The sequence below is a fragment of the Miscanthus floridulus genome, chromosome 1 (genome assembly GCF_019320115.1).
Source record: "Miscanthus floridulus cultivar M001 chromosome 1, ASM1932011v1, whole genome shotgun sequence".
Classification (NCBI taxonomy): domain Eukaryota; kingdom Viridiplantae; phylum Streptophyta; class Magnoliopsida; order Poales; family Poaceae; genus Miscanthus; species Miscanthus floridulus.
In genome coordinates, this window is record NC_089580.1 from 76,064,967 (window position 1) to 76,085,226 (window position 20,260).

General features: G+C 48.1%; 2 protein-coding genes and 1 non-coding gene across 3 annotated transcripts; 1 reads left to right on the plus strand and 2 right to left on the minus strand.

Moving 5' to 3' along the window:
• Positions 1 to 6,872: 6,872 nt before the first annotated feature.
• Positions 6,873 to 11,094, minus strand: LOC136536396 (cellulose synthase A catalytic subunit 7 [UDP-forming]-like). The gene is made up of 7 exons (XM_066528706.1): positions 10,938 to 11,094; positions 10,608 to 10,806; positions 10,276 to 10,464; positions 9,411 to 10,180; positions 8,273 to 9,337; positions 7,735 to 8,085; positions 6,873 to 7,651 (listed from the first exon to the last, which is right to left on the minus strand). Exons 1-7 carry the CDS (start codon positions 11,019 to 11,021, stop codon positions 7,064 to 7,066), a joined length of 3,246 nt encoding a protein of 1,081 aa, XP_066384803.1. The 5' UTR covers positions 11,022 to 11,094; the 3' UTR covers positions 6,873 to 7,063.
• Positions 8,131 to 8,201, plus strand: TRNAG-GCC (transfer RNA glycine (anticodon GCC)). The gene has a single exon. It is a non-coding gene; the product is annotated as a tRNA-Gly (tRNA).
• A 786-nt stretch (positions 11,095 to 11,880) lies between the features above and the next one.
• On the minus strand, positions 11,881 to 15,529 carry LOC136487371 (eukaryotic translation initiation factor). Its single transcript, XM_066484537.1, has 5 exons — positions 15,249 to 15,529; positions 13,248 to 13,416; positions 13,010 to 13,135; positions 12,259 to 12,324; positions 11,881 to 12,167 (listed from the first exon to the last, which is right to left on the minus strand). The coding sequence occupies exons 1-5, from the start codon at positions 15,464 to 15,466 to the stop codon at positions 12,117 to 12,119; spliced, it is 630 nt and encodes a 209-aa protein (XP_066340634.1). The 5' UTR covers positions 15,467 to 15,529; the 3' UTR covers positions 11,881 to 12,116.
• Positions 15,530 to 20,260: the final 4,731 nt, after the last annotated feature.

Here is a 20,260-nt window from a genome sequence, read left to right on the forward strand (position 1 = left end):
GACAGTTGATTTATCCTGGTTCGGGCCCTCGATCTTTGATCGAGTAATAGCCCTACGTCCAGTCAGCGTTAGCCTTTGCGTTGGATTGATTATAAAGTGTTGTGTTGTACAATTGTTGTCTAAACTCCCGATTCAAGGAGCCCTGCCCTCCTTTATATAGTCAGGAGGCCAGAGTCCTAGTCGGTTTACAATGAGAGTTCCTAGTAGGATTACAGAATAATACTACTACTAAGATTACAGGGGAAGAATCCTAGTTAGACTAGTTCTTCTCCCTTCCTTGTGGGGTATCCCGTCGGTCCCGCACCAACAGCGGTATAACTATCTTGCTCTCTCTCTTTACATTACCACAAATTAGTTATCAAGCTCTTTAGTGTAGCTAGTTGTGAGAGCTTGATAGTTTGGTTAGTGTGGCTCTTTAGTTAGCATTTGAGAGCACACTAACTTAGTATAGTGCCATAGTCATTGTGTGGTTAGAAACAATAGAAACTAGAATTGTGGTAGGTGACTTGTATTTTAGTAGGCTAGTGCAATATTTGCTTCGCCTCATAATTGTCTAACCGGTTTATTAAGTATTGTTGTAGAAATTTTTAATAGGCTATTCACCCCCTCTAGCCATTAAGACCTTACACTTGGTAAGAATCTAACCAAGCCAAATATAGGATTGCATCTTGAGGAGCCAAAACCTAGAGAATATCGATTTGTGGCCTAGAGTTAGTTTGCACCCAATGTAGCTAGAACCAACTAGTTAGATATGCTCCATAGAATCCTAGTAGCCTACCCTGAAGATGGTTTACACATGCAAGCACCATAGGTGAAGATTTGGATACCGAGTTGCTATGAAGTGTTCACTGTCAGTACTGACGGAGAGTTCAACATCACCGGTGGAGTGCCCGATAGTACTGAATGTCTCTCTACTCACCTGCATAGAACACGTCTGTAACCCACCGGAGCGTCTGATGAGTTATACACCAGAGATAGAGGAGTGTCCAGAGAACTTAGATCATAGTTTTTGGTACAACGGAGTGTCCGTCGATATTCCAGAGCGTCCACTGATATATAAACCAAAAACCCGAGAGCAGCCAGTTTATACCTGATGATCCATCACTCACATAGAGTATCCAATGGAGCCTGAACACTTAGCAGCCCACAGTACCCTACAGACCTGACCTGACGGATGGTCCGCCATAGTTGATGGAACCTTCCGATAGGATTATAATTTACACAGAGAGGTTCCCGAGAGCACAGACTTCGTACCGGAGGGTCCGATCCTAGTTCAGAGAACTCGATGGCCCTAGAGAGCCAATTTCCCACTAAGTCCCAGTAACCACTAGATCGTCCGATATCCACGCTGGATTATCCGATAGTCACCAGTCAGCAGACCACTAGTGTACAACTACACACTCACTCTTGTGTCACTAAAGCATAATCAACTAAGAATCATCGCATAGCATGAGCATGTACTTTATGCAGTTCACTCATCAAGCATCATGCATGTATAGGTGATCCGATTCCCGAAGAACCCTTTGAGGAGGAGCCTCAGGAGGAAGAAGCCATCGAGCCTAGCAACGACCCCAAGGCAGGCCCCTATGCATCCCTATGCTTTACAAGCGCATAATGAACTATGGTTATCTATTGCATTGCTATGTTACTATATGACTAGTGAACCGGGAGGGAATTACCTATGTCAAGCCTTATCCATATATTGCCTCACCAATCAACCATACATGTCTTGTTTAATAATCATGCTTAGTATGCTTAGATTCTTAGAAGTCGAGCTAATGATGGGTTTCTCATTACTCGCTCGATGATAGGTTGATAATCCACTAAGCAACACCTTGGGAAGGGATCAACACTTGTTTATGGTATGAGCTTTGGTCGACAAGGGGTATGGTCATGGCAAGATGGAGATTCTTGGATGACATAGCTTGTTTACCGATTAAGGACCGTGTATTCGTGGTAGTGAGTACGAACATAAAACTGTACAGACCACTTGTCGCCAATGCGGGAGACAAGCCAAGTAACTTATCGCGACCGTCTTATCCGTGAAACTGGCGAGGGGGATGACGTCGGTCGGGAATGTCCGGGACATTGACCAGGTATCCAGTCGAACCTTTCGTCGGACATTGTGGCCGGGTTGGGGAAAGGTTGAAGCATGGAGATATCCCTTCTGTACCGATGGGTCTTATGGGCGATATCCCTTGTTTTTGAGTAGGGTTAACTTGTACCCCTCTATAGAGTATAAAAGATTGAAAGCAAAAAATTCTACTTCTAGATACGGACTAGTGTTGGGATTGGAGATCAGAACTTATGGAAGATTGAGTTCCCTTTTGCTAATGCTTAACTTGATTACCTATGCTATGCTTAATTCTGCTACGTCATAGATCACCTTTACTTTATTGTATAAATGCTTTTATGCAAAGATACACATTCCTTGCTACTACCCAAATGCATAATCCTTGTTTACTATATTGAGTAAGTCCTGCGGAGTACACTCGAGTACTCAATCTGTGTGATCTTAAGTTTTGCAGGTACCGTAGCCCATGTGCATGGATTCTTCTATGCTCCTGAACCTTCGTCGGATAAGGAGTAGTGAAGAATCCCATGTCCCGTAGATACCTGGACGTGGCACACCCGTGTATCTATTTATCATAAACTATGTTATGTTGAAAGACTTCTGCTAGACTTCGATGTAGACTGTAATGTGTGACCATGTGATGAACTAAGTGTGCGAACCAAGACTTTTAAACTTTAATGCTCTGAACTTGTAATGTGATCTAAGCACTGTTGTGATGTATTATCTCTCTCTAACTGATCCTGAAGAGGAGTTGCCATGTGCGCTCCTGGGGACCTCGCGATGATTAGTTTGCTTAAATTGAGGGGTCAAGTAGTCGACACTCGGTTTAGGTGAATTAATGCGATGGTCACCCACAAATAGTGTCATGACTAATCTATGGCATGACAGGCTGTGGTCACGAACAAATAGGCCCTTGCTTTGCTCTTGAGTGAGAGTCAAAATGGCTCACCAATATGGGCATGCTTCTTATTATTTGTGTTAGCAGAACAAGGCAAGGTTAGACGAGATGTCCCTAAAAACCAAACATGCAAGCCTTCTTCTGGCGTCGAGCGCCCTGTTCGTTTGGGCTGGTTTGGCTTATAAGCCATGACTGAAAGTACTGTTGGCTAGTTTGGTGTGAGAGAAAAATACTATTCGTTGGTTGATAAGCCATGTCTTATAAACCAAATACGACCAAGCGAACAGGCCGGAGATTGTGCACAGAGCTCAATCCATAAATCTCAATAGCTTCCTACAATGGCAAGAGAAAAAAATGGAAAGAGAAGGTAAGATGGTATCGGCCAAAACCTAAGTTAATGAAGATTAATTTTGATGGTGCTTTTCTTCAAGATAGGAAGGTTGGGATCATGAAGGTTTGGTGGTTTTGGCATGAGCAAGAAATTTGGCAAATGTACGTAATGCTTCATGTGTAGAAGGCAAAGCTTGCTTGGCAGCAGGGGCGTCCTCGGGCCCTGCAGGCTGTGCGACCGAACTGGGCCCCCAAAAATCATGGGCCCCCAAGATTTACTAAGTATTCTAAGTATATATAATAATTTTGGGCTTTGTTTTAATTAGAAAATCAGCCTAAGCTATCTTCCTTGGCCCAAAAACATGGCATGTTGGAGGTGGAGCACACGATGATTCCAATTTTTTAGGTAACCCTTCCCCGTTCGTCGCCTAGATGGACTTCCAATTCCTTGGCCTCGCCCTTGCCGTTATTCGTTGTTCGTCACAATCCAGACCAGATCGGAGACGTAAATTGTCTGGTAAATTCCATGCCCAGCCCCTATTTTATATTTTTATTTAGTTAATCTTGGTCTATGCTGCTATACTTCTCAAGTGATAGTTATACAACAGGTATAATTCTTGGTCTATGCTGCTATACTTTGTAATATAAGTAATACATTGATATTTGCCATTATGTTGCAAACCCAGCTTAAGTGAGATTCCCCAGTTTTTGTGAAGGTCATCAAGTCGGTTGAATATGATCTTTCACCTAGAGGTGTTTTGTTCCTCTAAATTTATTTTATTCATGCAATTTGCTTCCGTTGATGTGAATTTTGCTATGCATTCTTAATTGTAAGGAACGTGCACATGAGTTAGAGCATCTCCGACATATTACTTATTCCGCGTCTTCTAAAAGTGTGTATAGGTGACCTATTTTTAGTAGTAGTGTAACTCCACCAGACCCCCCCCCCCCCCCCCCTTCCCTTAAAATTTAGTATATGGGGTTGAGAAAACTCAATTTCAAATTACAGGGGAGAGATTGAGAAACTCCACCCCCTTTCTTTTTATGTGGGACCCACATGTCAATGGCATCTCTCTCCATTCCTCTCCCTTCGTCGCAGCAAGAAGGCGAGCGTGCGGCGGCGATGGCGGCACGGCCAGAGCACCATGACACGGTGCCTCCACCAACCTAGGGACCCACGTGTCAGTGACAGGATGAGGGGAAAAGGGGATTGAGAAAAATATGTGCACTTCCCCTTTCTTTGAGTGATTGAAGGGAGCTTTTGAGAGATTGAGAAAAATATAGGAAAATAGGATTGAGAAAGAGGATCTGTTGGAGTAGTTTTTTTTTACCTTATTCCCCTATATGACACTTTTAGGAAAAGAGGATCGTTTGTCTCAATGTGGTGAAATTGCTCTAATACCTTTAAAATGGATAGGGGATAGGGGGTGGATCTCCTACATCGGGTGGGAGGGAGTGGATTTTAAGTAATTATTTAAAACTTTTAGGTATTGGGGATAAGATAATTAATGTGTTGGGGTAACCACAATCCCTTATATTACATTTTTTTTGTGTTGAGGATGAGAAGTAATTATTGGAGATGCTCTTAGCTCACATAGTTTTTGTCCTGGGACCCAGAACAATCCTATTCATGGGTAGATTCCCTCTTGGAGTTCGTAAATTCTTTAGCGGTTCGTGATACCGTCGAAACCCTTATGTTATAATAAAGCTGCATTTTTTTTAATAAAAAAGCGGTATGATTACATGTTGGGTTAGTTTTTTTCACATTCACGTGTTTTAAATAGATAAAAACAACACAGCCCTATACTTAGTGTTCTAGAAGTGAGTCTAGCGCCTTTGTTCCTGCCATCACCCAGAGGCAGTGGCGGATCCAAAGGGGGGGCTGGGGGGGCTCCAGCCCCCCCTAATGTCTTGATTTCAAGCCTAATCACTGTAGCAAAAGCTTGATTTCACCATTAAATCTTCATGCAAATCAACATCTCCATTGTTTTAGCCCCCCCTTATCCCGCATCGTGCATCCGCCACTGCCCAGAGGTGACCCTGGTCGTGTACCTCCTGTAGCCCAATTGCCTCTGAGGGTGAGATGTCGTCAAGCACACATCGATTTTGATGTTTCCAGATAGTCCAAGCAACAAGGATATAAAAAATGTAGCCCCTTCCTGACTGCCTTGTGCGCCCTCCGCGTCCTTCGTCGCCACCATACTTCGAAGTTGGAACTCGTCAGCATTCATGGGTGGCGCGAGGGCATTAAGTCCCGGTCGATGTAGCACAATTATGCCCGGTTTTAGAAACTCCTAATAAGCAAGACAGCAGATGAACACCTCCTAACCATTTTGATTTCAAGACTCCATGTAAGAAATGAATGCTTTGTATAAACATGAACTTTCCAACATGTTACAGTACAAATTAATATTCTGAGGGATAAACAGTACATCAAAGAAAGGCTGTTCAGATACTTAGCAGCAATGTTCCCGTTCCCCTTCGCGGAACGTGGAACATGGGAACAGGAACGTGGGCCATGTTCCTGTTCCCAGGCTGCTAAGTTCAGATGTAAGCTAAATGGAAAATTAAGAAGCTACAACAAATTATGAGCATTTTAAGTATCACTTGCTTTGTTTCCTAATCGAGCATCATATATCTGACTTCAAAATCGGTAACTAGACAGTTGTGCTATCATAAAGAAAGAGAGAACCAGAAGGAGGGCAAAGGTTTGTCGAGCAGTGTTGTTAATGACTTTGCCCAACTATCCTGAGAACAACATGTCAACTACAGTGATCACGTTAGGACTATTGAGGAGTTCTAGATTTTTGCAACAAATCATTGGCCAAAGTGGTTAACTTTCAGTTTTCTGTGCAACAAATTGCAGGTTTATACCTGAATGATCTACGCTAGAAAGTTAAAAAAAAAAAGGCAGGTTTATACCTGAATGATCTCATACAATACAACCAATACATTGGAAGAGCTAGTAAGTAGAAACACAATTTGAATTTGAACCTTCTCTAGCTTATTTCAGGGCGCCGATCTACGGCAGAGAGAATCACAAAAACAGGCCCAAGGCATTGTGTCGAGCACGTTACATGCACTTGTCATGAAAAACAGAACATGAGGTGTAGTCGGCAGCGTGGTGCGTAGAGCGGTTGAGGAGATGACGATGGCGGCGGTGGATCAGTGGATGTGGATGTGGATGTACGGGTCGGTGAGTCATCTGTTCCCTGTCTCCCACGCCTCTCCCTGCCGTCGCTCGCGCCAGACAAGCCGTCGTCCCCTGAGTTGCCTTGGCCACCTTCTGCTGGCCTTCTCGCGGCCCACCACCCCAAGAAGCCTGCAGGGCCACACAACTGCGATGGCCCCACGGGAGGGACGACTGGCGTCCTCTCGTGCGCGTGGAGAAGGTAAGCTTAGCTGCGGTGGAAACGAGTAAACGACCGTAGGAACGGCGAGTCTCGCGACAAATCGCGGAATATGCAGACGACCAACGGCTGTAGGATACTACTAGGATTTGACCTCGCTCGAGGGCAAGTCGCGATGTTTATCGAATACTATTTCTGATTAATTGCAACTGAAGAAGAAAAAAAGAAAGAATGTCCTTTAATTTGAGCGAACTCCAGTACTCCACCACAGTTCTTACACCCAACACTTTATCTCACTCGATCACAAAACTTGTACAAAATTAAACAAGTCGAAAATGAGTAGATCGAAGCCTGGCCCGAAAGTGCCTGCTGCATGTATGTCCAAACAAGCAAGCTAGGTGAGCTCGCTCATCAGCACTCGACTCCGCATGGCTTGAGGATGGGGCCCTTGGCCTTGGGGATGAAGGGGTCGATCCTGACCCAGACGAGCGAGAAGATGGAGGCGAGGAGGATGGACCAGAGCACGACGATGGTGGGCGTCCGGTTCTGCCGCCCCATGAGCCCCTTGAGGAACGGGTAGAGGTGGACGATGACCCAGAAGGAGAAGAAGAGCTTGCCGAAGAGCGGGCCCCAGGAGCCGTACCCGTTGTTGACGGCGTCGGAGACGCCCGCCACGATGCCCACCATGTTGATGATGATGAGCGTCGTGGGGGGAACCAGCAGCGTGGTCCACTTGAAGAGGTACAGATCCCCGAAGGCGTCCGCCTCGTCGCCGGCCGCCTTGGAGGTGACGGTGAAGCTGGTGTCCACGCCGCCCAGCACCTTGAGGAAGCCCTGGAACACGGCGAAGAGGTGCGCGGACACGCCGCCGATCACCCAGAACTGCTCGTTGCGCCACCAGTCCTCGATGCTTACCCCGCTCCACCGCAGCTCCAGCACGCTCGTCGCGATGATGGACAGGAACAGCGCGATGAACCAGATGCTAGCAAGGTTGTTGAGCTGTCGGTCGTACGTCCAAGTAAGCACACATGGACAGGAATGTACAGTCGTCGTCAATGCATGCACCTCGATCGATCACTCACCGTGGGAATGATGAACTTGCCGGTGAGCAGGCAGACGGCGGGGATGGTGCAGTAGGCGAGCAGCGGGATGGAGGTGAAGGGGTAGACGATGGTGTTGGTGTAGGCGAAGCGCTCCAGCCACTTGAGCCGCCCGCCGTAGGCGTACCAGAGCGGGCAGTGGCGGCTCATGAAGATCTCCACGGACCCCAGCGCCCAACGCAGCACCTGGTGGAGACGATCGGACAGGTTGATGGGCGCCGAACCCTTGAACGCCGGCCGTGTCGGCGTGCAGTACACCGACTTCCATCCCCGGCAGTGCATTTTGAATCCCGTCAGAATATCCTCTGTCACCGACCCGTAGATCCACCCAATCTGGTGTTGGTTCAAGAAGGACGAAAGATCAGTTCCAGCATCCAAGCACCAGTGGTCTAGTGGTAGAATAGTACCCTGCCACGGTACAGACCCGGGTTCGATTCCCGGCTGGTGCAAATTTTCTTTTCTTTTTTGCCAGTAATAATAATATTACTAATGAAAATGAAGAAAATCAAAAGCACAGCACCTCCTTGCCCCACTCTGTCTTCTCCTCGTATCCGCAGCTGATGACGTGGATGGCCTCCTTGATGAGCGCGGCGGGGTCGGCGGCGGCGCCCTGCGGCAGGCCGCCGTCCTCGACGAGCGTGGAGGCGATGAACACGGGCGACTGGCCGAACCGCTTCTCGAAGCTCTTCTGCGACATGAGCGAGGAGCGCTCCAGCTCGTCGTACCCCTCCAGGCCCTCCTCGATCTCCTCCAGCTCGAACGCGCGCTGGTGCTTCTTGTACAGCCCGCCGCCGCTCTTCTTGCTGCCGGCCACGGACCCGCCGAGCTTATCCTTCTTGCTCCGCTTCCTGTAGAAGCCGAGCAGGCCCCGGCGCGGCTCCTCGCCGCCGTCGCCGCCGCCGCCCTTCTTGTCCTTGCGCGCCTTGCCGCGCTTGCCGCCGCCGAAGCAGCAGCAGCAGCAGCACCACGACGGCCAGCAGTCGCACGTCATCTTGGGCCGCTTCTCGGGGCGCGGCGGGTCGTAGCCGTACAGCGCCTGCCGGTTGAACACGCACCCCGTGCCGACGTACACCGGGCCCTGGATGCCGTCCAGCCCCTTCATGTTGATGTCGAAGAAGACGACGTTCCGGTTGGCGTATCGGTCGTGTCGGTCGATGCCGTCGAACCGCTGCGGGAACTGCACGTAGCAGAGCTTCTTCCCCAGCTGCGGGTCCATGAGGAAGCACATGGCCTCGCGCACGGCCTTGCTGTTGTTCACGTAGTGGTCGCAGTCGAGGTTGAGGATGAAGGGCGCGTTGGTGAGCACGGCGGAGACGCGCACCAGCGAGTTCATGGCGCCGGCCTTCTTGTGGTGGTTGTACCCGGGGCGCTTCTCGCGGGACACGTACACCAGGCGCGGCAGCTCGTGGCCCTCCACGTCCAGCGCGCCCTGGCTGCCGAGGTACACCTGGATCATGCCCGGGTGGTCGCGCGTGTTGTTCCCGGGCCACGGCGTGCCGTCCTGCATCACCCACCCTTCCTCGGGCTTCTTCTGCGCCTTGGCCACCAGTGCGTTGATCCGGATCTTGAACTCCTCGTACTCCCTCTGAATATATATGATCGATGTTATATATGATCGATGTTGTTATAACAAAGAGAGAGACAGACGAAGGTAGTACTTTCATGGCGCGGCGCTCCTTGACGAACGTCGGCTGCACCTTGTCCTTGAGGTAGTCGATCTTCTGCGAGAAGTAGAACTCCGGCGCGCGGGGCTCCACGGCGAACTTCTTGCAGAAGGGCACCCAGCGGCGCGCGAACTCGGCGGTCTCGGACAGCGTGTCGAAGAGCAGCATGGAGGCGCCGTCGTCGGAGACGTAGCAGCTGACGCGGTCCACGGGGTAGTCGACGGCGAGGATGGACAGCACGGTGTTGGCGGTGATGATGGGCGGCTCCTTGAGCGGGTCCACCGTGCTCACGAAGAAGTCGATCGGGGACAGCCGGCACGCCTCGCCGTCGCGGTCGTACCGCAGCGCCAGGCGGTCCAGGTACGTCTCCCGCGTCACGGGCGCCCACTTGGGCAGCTGGTCCAGGATCCAGGAGAAGGCGAACCAGAGCTCGCATATGACGGACGCCAGCCACAGCGGCACGGCGTCCATGGCGGGCGTCGTGATCCGGAACTTGAGGAAGAAGCACAGCACCACCAGGCGGAGCACGATGACGATGCGGTACGGGTTGATCTTGCTGGACGGGATCGGAACCTTGCGCCACAGCGGCTGACGGGCCTCCGCCAACAGCATGTACTCGTCCTCGTTCTTGTCGTCGTCGTCGTCGCTGTCGTCGTGGTTGAGCTTGCCCCTCTTCTCCTGCTTGGTCTTCCACTTGTCGATCCGGTCCTTCCACTCCATGCTCCCCTCCATCTCCCTCTCCGCCTCCAGGTCCTTCCCGGCCACTGCACACACACACACACACACATATATTCAGCAGATCGATCTTGCAACATGCCAACATCATCAATATAATGCAGCTGGAGCTAGCACTACTCACCGCTTCCGGTGAAGGACGACAGCGTGTGGCCTCCCGTCCGCCATTTCTGCGCCGGCTGCTCGCCGTTCTCGGAGTAGACGTCGAAGGCGACGGGCTCGTGAGGCTTCTTGGGGCTCTTGAGGGGGAACTCCTCCTCGAAGTCGTCCATCTCCGGGCCCTCGTCCTCGTCCCCTTCCACCCTCGGGCACCCTGCAACAAGATCACGCACGCACGCACCAAAAATCTCTTAGCCGTCAAAAGCTTCCAAAATTTTGTAGACTGCGACGCGACCGACCTGGTGGCGTGTGCTATCTATTATTAGTGAGGTGAGGTGCACCAACCCAAGTACCGACCTTTGTGGCGCTTGTAGCGGGTGTTGCACTGCGGGCAGCACTGCGTGCCCTCGCTGCGCTCGTACTCGTAGCAGGGCCGGCACACGGGGAAGCCGCACTCGGCGCACGCCACGAAGGGCTGCCCGTCCTCCCGCGTCCCGACCTCGTCGGCGCACACGCGGCACGTCTTCACGTCGGCGCTCCGGACCTTGCCGTTCGGCTGCGCGCGTCGTCGTCGTCGTCGCCGCCACAACCGCCGATCGATCAGTAACAATGCCATCAATTACTGATGACAAAGAAAAAAAAAAGCGAGCGAGAGCGAACTAAAGCAACAGGAACGAACTAACTAACCTCCTCGTGGGCGCGCATGACGTGCAGCTCGTCCCGCATGTGCGAGCCCGCGGCGAGGCCACCGGTGACCGAGCCGGTGTCCATGCCGATTGCCGATCGAGCGAGCAAGCAGGGGGTGAGGTATCCGTGAAGGGACACGGAAGTGGCTAGTAGGGTGATATAGCTGATGGCGCGAGGTGATGTGGTGACTGGTGAGGCGCCGAGGGAGGTGGGCGGTAAGGTGGAGGGGTGGCGTCCCGCACCAACCGTGAGTTGGGAAGTCCGGCGTTGATTAGAGCACAAGCCAAGGCAGGCAGGTGCATGACAAACACAGCAGGGCTCGCTTCGAGATCAAGCCCGGAAATGTGTTGCACACTCGCAGTGTTCCCGAAGCAAACGTGCTGCGCGCGCCCTGGGCAATTGTCTGTCCAAATCAATCAGGAGCAAGCAGAGGCCACAGGCCAGCGCGAGCGAAAGGGGTGGTTCGCGGTGACGCCTCAGCGTTTCTGGTAGGATGGCGAGCTCGTGTCGTGTGACGGTCAAGTCAGTGCGTGTATAAATGGCTGGTGGTAGGACAGCCATCCAGCCCAGGCCATCTTACCAAAGACACATGTGCGTGCGCGATACCACGCCGACAACACACAACACTGCCTCTCTTGAGAACCGTCTGATACTTCGTTAACTCGCCTGAATGCCGAATTGCGAAGTGCAGAAGCAACAAGCACCCTGAGTCCGTATCGTCATTGAGGTACTTTATACAACACCGACACAAAAGGGTAACAAATGTTGGTTACTTCGACACAAAAAAGGCAACAAACATTGGTTACTTCGGCCAACATCTTACCGACACGGCGCATTTGCAGAAAGATGCACAACGGCTCCACGAATGGCAGACATTTTATAACAAGGTCTAAAACATGGATATGCATTGCAAGAATCTCCAGAACGCAATGACTCGTTTAGGTGCTGTTGAATCGGGGCATATTCAGATAGAAATTCAGTTGCATACAAAATCGTCAAATGTCTCCAACACCTCTTTCTTGTACTACATAAGCTATCTGAAAGCAAAATAACATCATAATAGGTGCGAAAGTTGCCTTGGGTAAGCCGAGGCTGTATCAAATGAAAGTCGGAGCTGATCTCAGCAGAAAATTCCACTCCGCCCGCTATCCAGTCCAAGCAACCTTGTTGATGTGCAGCTTACACGGTGTACCGTCCGCCTCTGCTCGGCTTGTCTCTTCTCGAGTCGTCCTGCACATGAGAGGCATCAAGATAGTGAGCTCAGTGTTCAACAAATAAATAAGCTATGAGCAGCAGCTTAAGAAATAATCTGAAGGCATACATGGAAAGTGTAGGTGATCTTGTCATTGTAGTCGATGACATCCTTCCATTTCTTGCCAATGTTCACCTGTATAAAAAAGGAATAGGCCAACTCAGAAATCAGAACAGCACGTTAATAATGTCCTTTTGAGAACAAGGGCAACGGAGACTTAAAAGGTATCACAGCTGCAGCATGGGACACTGTTGGTCCAATGAGATAACCATGCCCCACAGAAGATGAAACTATAGTAGGGTTGTTAATGATCAAAGATTCTCCAAAAGAAAAGGCTTCTGTATCCTCTTTTTTCCAATATTCCGTTCAATGCATAGAGGATGAAGAATATTGTTCATGTAACAATGTTACAACATAAACAGTACCAGAAAATGCAACAGGTATTTCCTGCAACAACACACTTAATAGAGAATCCAAGTCCCCACTTTCATGCAACATCACTCCACTATTACATGCACAAAAATTCCTAGCAAACTATATAGTTCTCTTCCAGAGAGATGATTTAGGTATAGCAATTTGATCCTTTGAAGAGAATAATGGTATAACAATAATAAAAAAACTTACAAAAGCTGAACCCAACGAAGGTAGCAGGACAAACCATATATAGTGATGTATTCCATAAGGCAATATAGCAGCTAGGGATTTACACAGAAAACACTGGACTAAGTTCACCCCCTTATCAGGATATATGAACCTAGATACTATGATGCATAAGAAGATATCAGCACTGAACTTGATTAGAATGGTTTTGAAAACCAACCTGGACAGCTTCATTGCTGGCAGTCCTAGTCCATAATGCGAGCTTATCTCCTCTCGCACGGACACTAGCAACAATTCCACAAATGTCCTCTGTTTCATCAAACTGCTCCCCAATAAGAGCCATCAACTGCATATTCAAACAATTATTCAAAAGCAGTCCATTAATGGAACATCTCAGGCAACATCTGGTAGCAGATGCTTGATCTTGAACAAATCAAATATATATAACAAAGATGTACCGTTTCAAGCCACATGTTCTCAAAGGTTGCCTTTCTGTTGCATGGGACAGTCCATTTGCCACCATTTGCACACTCTGGGTCTTCCCATTTTGGCTCTACTCCAGCCTTGAACAGATGAAAATCAGCATTCCCAGACAACTTGCTTGGACGAAAAATCTGATCATACAAGCTACAGCAAGAAAGAAGGGATCTGTAAGTACATGGATACAAGACCACCAAATTGAAGGCACAAGGCAAAATTGCATCAGCTAACTGCAGTAACATATATAGAAGTTTTGACTTCAAAAGACAGCACATACACAGGTATTATAACTAATAGAAGATATTGCTCATTACTTAAGGCTAAACATAAGATGCTAACTTTTTACATATTTGAATAGGGTCTAATGCAAGCAGAGCATATCTTTCATAAAAGACTAGGTTCACAAAGACAAACAGAAAAAAAAAGTTAGAGAAGACTCACTCCATATATGCAGCAAGGCAATCTGCTCAAAGCATCAAACCAAAAATAATTAACATAGTAGAATTGTAAAACAGTTCATTCAATATAATTCAGAGAGCCAATCTACAACAAGGAATAACCTATGGAGGTGACTAGCTGACCATGGCGAGAGGGATCTCCAGATAGGACTCAACATTCCCTCCCCACGTGAGCCCCAGCTTCTTGTCTTCTTCTTTTGGTTTTCCAGCTCTCCCGTCCTACACCCCATCCAAACCTCCATTAGCGCCTCCCCCCCCCCCCCCCCCCCCCCCGGCGCCCTCGGACGCTCGCCTCCTATTCGCTGGTATCATCGGTTCACCCCCCATCCTTTCGGCACTCAACCATCCCACCCCGCCACTGGCCTCCACCGTCAGCCCTGTGCAGTGGCACCCCCACTGCCCGCCTACCGCCAGTCTAGCGCCCCCCCCCCCCCCCCCCCCCCCCAACACACCACCACCACCCAAATTCGGAGATGGTGCAGCTCCCCAAAACCTCACCGGACCTTGCCGAAGACGTAACCGTTCGATTTGGCTTCTACTTCTCCTTCCTTTTTTGGTTTCGGAAATTCTGACAATGAGTTTATTTCCATTTTGGGGCTCTCGATTTAGCTTGAATCAAGAGGCCTCTCGTACCATACCCTATATATACAATTACACGGGACAATTTACGTGAAAAATTCAGCCACAGGCAATCAGCAATCAGGCATATCAAATCCGACGCAAACAGGAACCAGCCCATCCTTCAACAGATCGTCGCTCCCCCATCCCCACCTCACCACCGGCATCCACTGCCAGCCCTGTCCAGCGGCGCCTCCGCCACCCGCCCACCCCCGCCCTCCCCTAATCTCAATCGGAGGAGGAAAGCCCAGCCCCCTAGCCCCCGCTGCCAGCTCCGCCCAACAGACAGTCCAGCCACCGCCCCTCCAGCCACCAGTCCAGCCGCCGCCCCTGGCCCCCCTCCCCTTCTAAGGACAGAAATGGTGTAGCTCCCCAAAACCCAAAACCTTAAACCGGAGCTCGCTGGAGGTGGAGATTGCCGAAGACGTAACCGTCGGATTTGGCTTCTGTTTCCTTCTCCTTCCTTTTTTGGTTTTGATAATTCTGACAGTGAGTATATTTCCATTTTGGGCTCTTGATTTAGCTTAACCAAGAGGCCTCTCACTTCAGCTTTTACCATACCCTATACATACACAACTACACAGGACGGCTTACGTGAAAAATCAGCCACGGGCAATCAGCGATCAGGCAATCAAATCCGATGCAAACAGGAACCAGCGATATAATGAATAAACAAAACCTAATCGAATTTGTCATCTAATCGTGTCAGATTTGTTGGCACTAAGATTACCTAGAACCCTAACTACTGTATGAACAACTCCTGCCGCCACATGACCGCCCAACACACGCACAGAAACTGGTACACAGGAACCTCCACGGCATCCAGATCAGATCCGAACAGAACAGATTCAGGCAGGCAACCGGGGCACGAAGGAAGGTATATCCGCGGCAGCGCCAACGTACCTCCAAAACTCCTCGACGGTGTCGAAGGTGTAGGCCTTTTTGAGGGAGGTGCCCCACGCAGCGCCCGGCTTGGGCTTCGACTGGATGTCGTACCAGAAGGTCCACTGCCGGTGCAGCTTGTGCGGACCCTTCGCCTCCGTAGCGGGTCCGCCCTCGGTCGCCGCCTCCTCAGGGGTCGTCGTCGCGACCGCAGAAGCTGGAACCTCGACCTCCGCCATGTCGCGCCGCCGCCGATTTTCGAGGGTTTTTTTGGGTTGTGGGAGAGACGATACCAGACGAGGGAGAGAAAATTGCAATTATAGGACGCGAAACAATGCGCTTCGTTATTATAGGACTCCAAACGTCGACTTCGCTAAAATGACCCATGAAACGTTGGCATTTTGTTATACATGACATTTGGTCTTTTTAATCATTTTTCTCAACTAAAATACATGTATTTTGCCATGATGTGACCGTATTGCCCTTCTGACTTTTGTATCCTTGATCGATCGTATCTTTTCATCTTCCCGTCATAGATTAATACTGCCAGTATATAGGTCCCCGGGCGGCCGTCTCATCTTGCAGCACCAGTAGGGTTTGGGAGGGTTCCCTGGGGTAGTGAAGCCATGGCCGACGGCAGCATCAAGATCAAGCTCGCCGTGGACAGGGCGCGGAACCGCGTCCTGTTCGCCGACGCGAGCTCCGACTTTGTCGACGTGCTACTGAGCTTTCTGACGCTCCCAATGTCCGCCGTGCGTCTCGTCGCGGGCGCGTCGTCGCCCGGCTGCCTCTCGACCCTCTGCCAGGGCGTGAGCTGCCTCAGGGAAAGCAAGCTGCTGAGGTTCGACGCGTGCCACGACATGCTTCTCCGGCCTCGGCATGAAGAGGAGTTCAAGTATGTTATCTCATCCGCGCTGCCTTTGAATCTAATACATACCATTAGTACCTTAACAGCATTGCTGATCACAGAGGCACAGAGACGGCACTGATCTGTACTTTTTTCTTCATAAAAAAGGGAGATTTGGTGCTCCTGGCACGGGAAACATGGTTGCAGCTGCTACCTTGGTGCGATCGTCAGGAGCGAGCCGAGCCTACAGGGCCATGGCTCGGACTGCAGGTGTTGGCAAGTCATGGCCAGAGTGGCGCATCTGTTCGACCAAAAACAAGTCGGATGGAAATTGGTCGAGGGGAAACAGCGGTTTGTGATCAGTGATGACCTGGTGATCAAGCCAGCATCCACTGCCAATACGGTCACATCATGGCAAAATACATGTATTTTAGTTGAGAAAAGTGATTAAAAAGACCAAATGTCATGTATAACAAAGTGTCAACGTTTCAAGGGTCGTTTTAGCGAAATCGATGTTTGGAGTCCTATAATAGCGAAGCGCATTGTTTCGCGTCCTATAATTGCAATTTTCTCGACGAGGGATAGAGGTTGCGGCTGTCGAAGAGACGTGAAGGCGAAGAACGGAGAAGGCGTCGGGCTTTTTGATGATGATGAGAATAAAAAGATGGTGTGTTTGGACGCGCGTGTAATAAGAGGCGTGTGGGTTTTGACTGGGCTCCGGCCCAGTTTATGTTGGATTGCACAAGAATCCTGGTCCATGCTTTTATTTTTGGTATTCTACACCTCACTCAAATGTTGGAACAGTAGATTTCACTCAAATGTTGGAACAGTAGATTTCTTTTCTTCTCTATCCCCAGCCCTCTCTTCTCCATCTCCGGCGGGTCTACAAGAGATTTTTTTTAGAACAGCAAATAGGCTAGGCGGTGGGGGCAGGAGAAACGGCGGTGATGTCGCCAGAGCGGGCGTCAAAGGAGGCGGCCGAGCCAGGTTAGGTTAGGGCGGCCATGGCCACGACAATGGTGGGGGAGGGAGGGGATGAAGGAGGTCACCGCGGACGCGGTGGATAGTGGGCGGCGACGGCGCGTCGGAGGAGGAAGAAGACGTGAAGGAAATAAATCAAGTGTTCTGGACACCAGAAACACTTGAGTGATGCGTAGACAGACTCTTTATTTTTGCTCGCTTACATCTCATGATTGGAGATGCAATTAGCGTTGTACCAAGTAGCATGAAACATGCAAGCCAAAGTGTGTTGTTCTATGATTCTATCAGGCTGCATGTCATATAGATTTTACATGGCATCTACCTTGAGAAAAAAGCTCTCATTTTAGCGTTATATCAAGAGTAGTGAAGAAAGAACTAAGATTAACCACGATGTGAATCAGAATCGATGTTGAAATAAGAAAATGTGACTTTGGGCATAGGGTAGTGCCATTGTGTGAAGCGATGTCAAGTTCAAATTTAAAAAAAAACAGCATTGAGTGATCTACTTGCATCGATGCACAGTAAGTAAATAATTGTCTCTCAGCCGGCGTAGATGTTTTCTCACTCATGGGAATTGAAGATGATGGTCTGATGTTGGTCCCTATAGGCACATGCATGTCGATGCACTGAACATTGGTGACGTTGGGTGCTCAGCATCAATTCCACATACCATGCACAACCTCGACTATATTGTGGGTAGTCTAAGAAGGAACCTCCAATTCCACTTGAGATTTGACAGGCGCAATGCTAGGGCTCAATATTTCCATATTAGGGTTAGTGATTTTACATTTACATGTGTTGCCAAAGCAAGGGTTCTCGTGGGAGGACCATGGAAAGCTAGGAAGGCTATTGGCTAGTAGTAAAAGTGAGCTATTGCAACAGGGCAAGATGGTAAAGTGGCAGATCGAGTGGGCTGACCACCATAGTGGTGGGAGACTAGGCGGTGGGAGTGTCGGCAATAGGCGTTGAGGGCATGCTTTGTTAGATGCCCTAGATTACTTACCTGACAAAAAGTGGTACTTAGGAATTATCTTGAAACTTGATGAGTTTCACCTCGACATGCAAATCTAAAGAAATTCTATTTGGTTGGACGTCTGTGCCTAAAAACGTTAATAAGTTAATATGATGTATGATTAACATGTATAACTAGATGAATTCCCAATGCCTTGGGACATACATGTTGAAGTTGATACAAATTCTTCTCAAGAAGTGCATGCATGCTTTAATATAGAAGTTACATTGTTGGGATATCTCAAAACTAAATTTAATTTGGATACAAAGTTAATAGTGTAGCCATGATGAAGCTAGAATCGAGAACTCAGACATTTGAGAATTCAATCATTCTATGGTAAAACTAAAAACATACCATCAGTGACATTTGAAACTGAAATATGAAAATTTCATCAATGATAATTAGTTTACATCTAGATGAACTCGAAGGGGTCGACCAGTACAAAACGTAAAGAAAGAAATCAAAACTTTAAGCTAACTGATGCGATAAACAGAACATCTCACTGCATATCGCTGCAGTAAAAATATATTAATGGCATGTCCTAAAAAATAATTATTACTTGTCAAGCTCATATAGTCATATGCAAAATGTATAGACTTTAAAAAAGCAGGGTATAACAGAGCTCATGAGAGAAAAAGGGGCTTTGAAAAGCACACCATGAAAGAAAATTTTCTGGACAGACCAAAAGAACATACCTCCTGCATACAAGGATATAGAACGCGTTGTGATGGCTTGAGCTCCCGACTGTAACAGCATGGAGTTATTGATGTTTTTTTTTCTTTAGAGGCTTGGACTACGGTCATAGTTTATGGATCGCTCTCGCCTTCTTCTATCTCTCTCCTGCGCTATCGGTTAAACCGCGGAGTTTCCCACTGACATTTTTTTGAAGATTCATGGAGTCGATCGGCTGTTACTGCGAGGAGACATTGTTTTTCCTGCAAGGAGAGGTATATGGTGAGGAAGAGGACGAGGAAGAGGAAAAGAAATCGCAATCTGTTTCGACTAAGACTATCTTCAAAAAATACAAGACTCATTTAACCTTTGGATAGCGCTACAGGCAAAGGGTTCAATACCCATTCGACATCTTCTCCAACAACAAAACTCAAAAGAGAATTCTTTCTACAAATGGGTTTTAATGAGAGAGGATGCTCATATTTGGTTGTGCCTCTAAGATAACTCAAAATGAGTCTCCCGTGTAAGTAGTGTGTTGATGGCTAATTTTGGATCTCTTGGAGCGTTCAAAGCGGCACCGCCTCTTCAGCTGCAGGAAACTTAATTAAAGGGGTGCGCATGCAACTTTTTTTTTTTGCATTTCTCATTTGTTTTAATGGCAGAACCTTAACGAAGTAGGAGAATTTCGTGCGGAGCACATAGTAACGACTCTAAAAATCTGACGTTCAATTAGCTACACAGGCAGTGAAATGTTGAATCCCTAAAAAATACGTCTGATCAACATTTAACTAAAATGAAACTTAGAGTATGTTTGGAACTTAAGGACTGTTTAACACCGCTCTGGTCCCAAAAGCAGAAAAGCTAAAGAAACCAGACCAAATGATTTCAAAAAAAAAAAAAAAACCGTACCAAACACCCTAGAATAAGGAGCTGTTTTTTTCTACATATATACGAGCCAGAACTGTTCTTTTTAGAAGCCAGAGCTGCAATTTGTGGCTCCCACTTGGGGACCCATGCCAAATAGGCACTTACAAATTATAATTAGAAAAAGTCTACTTAACCCCTCAACTATGAAACCGTCTGTTTTATCTCCTGAACTTTCCAAAACCATCAATTTTATCCCCTGGGCGGTTTTCAGCGGCGGTTTTACTACAGTAACAACGAGTCTATGGTCCAATTGTACTGTAGCATTAGATTAATTGGGAAATCTAATTTTGTCTGTAATTAATTGAAATAATTCATAGCTGCAGCTTCTATGGTCCAATTGTAATGAAATTTTTATGGTACGCTAATTATTGTATGCTTAAACTATAGTAAAAATTTCGTACTCATTGGACAATATATAACTTAGTTATAGATAAATTCTAATTAATTACAGACAAAATTGGATTTTCCAATTAATCTAAAGCTACAAAAAAAATTTTTGTACTAAAGCATACCGTATTATATATTCACTATATAGATCTACTCATGTGGAGTCCAATAAAATTAGATTTTTAATTTTATGATTTTTCAAAAATT

What these genes read in the sequence shown, in the direction of transcription:
- LOC136487371 (XM_066484537.1), bottom strand. Translation starts at nt 15,466, where the DNA reads ATGGCGGAGGTCGAGGTTCCAGCTTCTGCGGTCGCGACGACGACCCCT. An exon ending in ACCGTCGAGGAGTTTTGGAG is followed by an intron (nt 13,417 to 15,248) that starts GTACGTTGGCGC and finishes TTCTTGCTGTAG; the next exon opens with CTTGTATGATCAGATTTTTC. An exon ending in CCAGCAATGAAGCTGTCCAG is followed by an intron (nt 12,325 to 13,009) that starts GTTGGTTTTCAA and finishes TTTTTTATACAG; the next exon opens with GTGAACATTGGCAAGAAATG.
- LOC136536396 (XM_066528706.1), bottom strand. Translation starts at nt 11,021, where the DNA reads ATGGACACCGGCTCGGTCACCGGTGGCCTCGCCGCGGGCTCGCACATG. An exon ending in TCATGCGCGCCCACGAGGAG is followed by an intron (nt 10,807 to 10,937) that starts GTTAGTTAGTTC and finishes CGACGCGCGCAG; the next exon opens with CCGAACGGCAAGGTCCGGAG. An exon ending in AGGAGCGCCGCGCCATGAAA is followed by an intron (nt 9,338 to 9,410) that starts GTACTACCTTCG and finishes ATATATATTCAG; the next exon opens with AGGGAGTACGAGGAGTTCAA.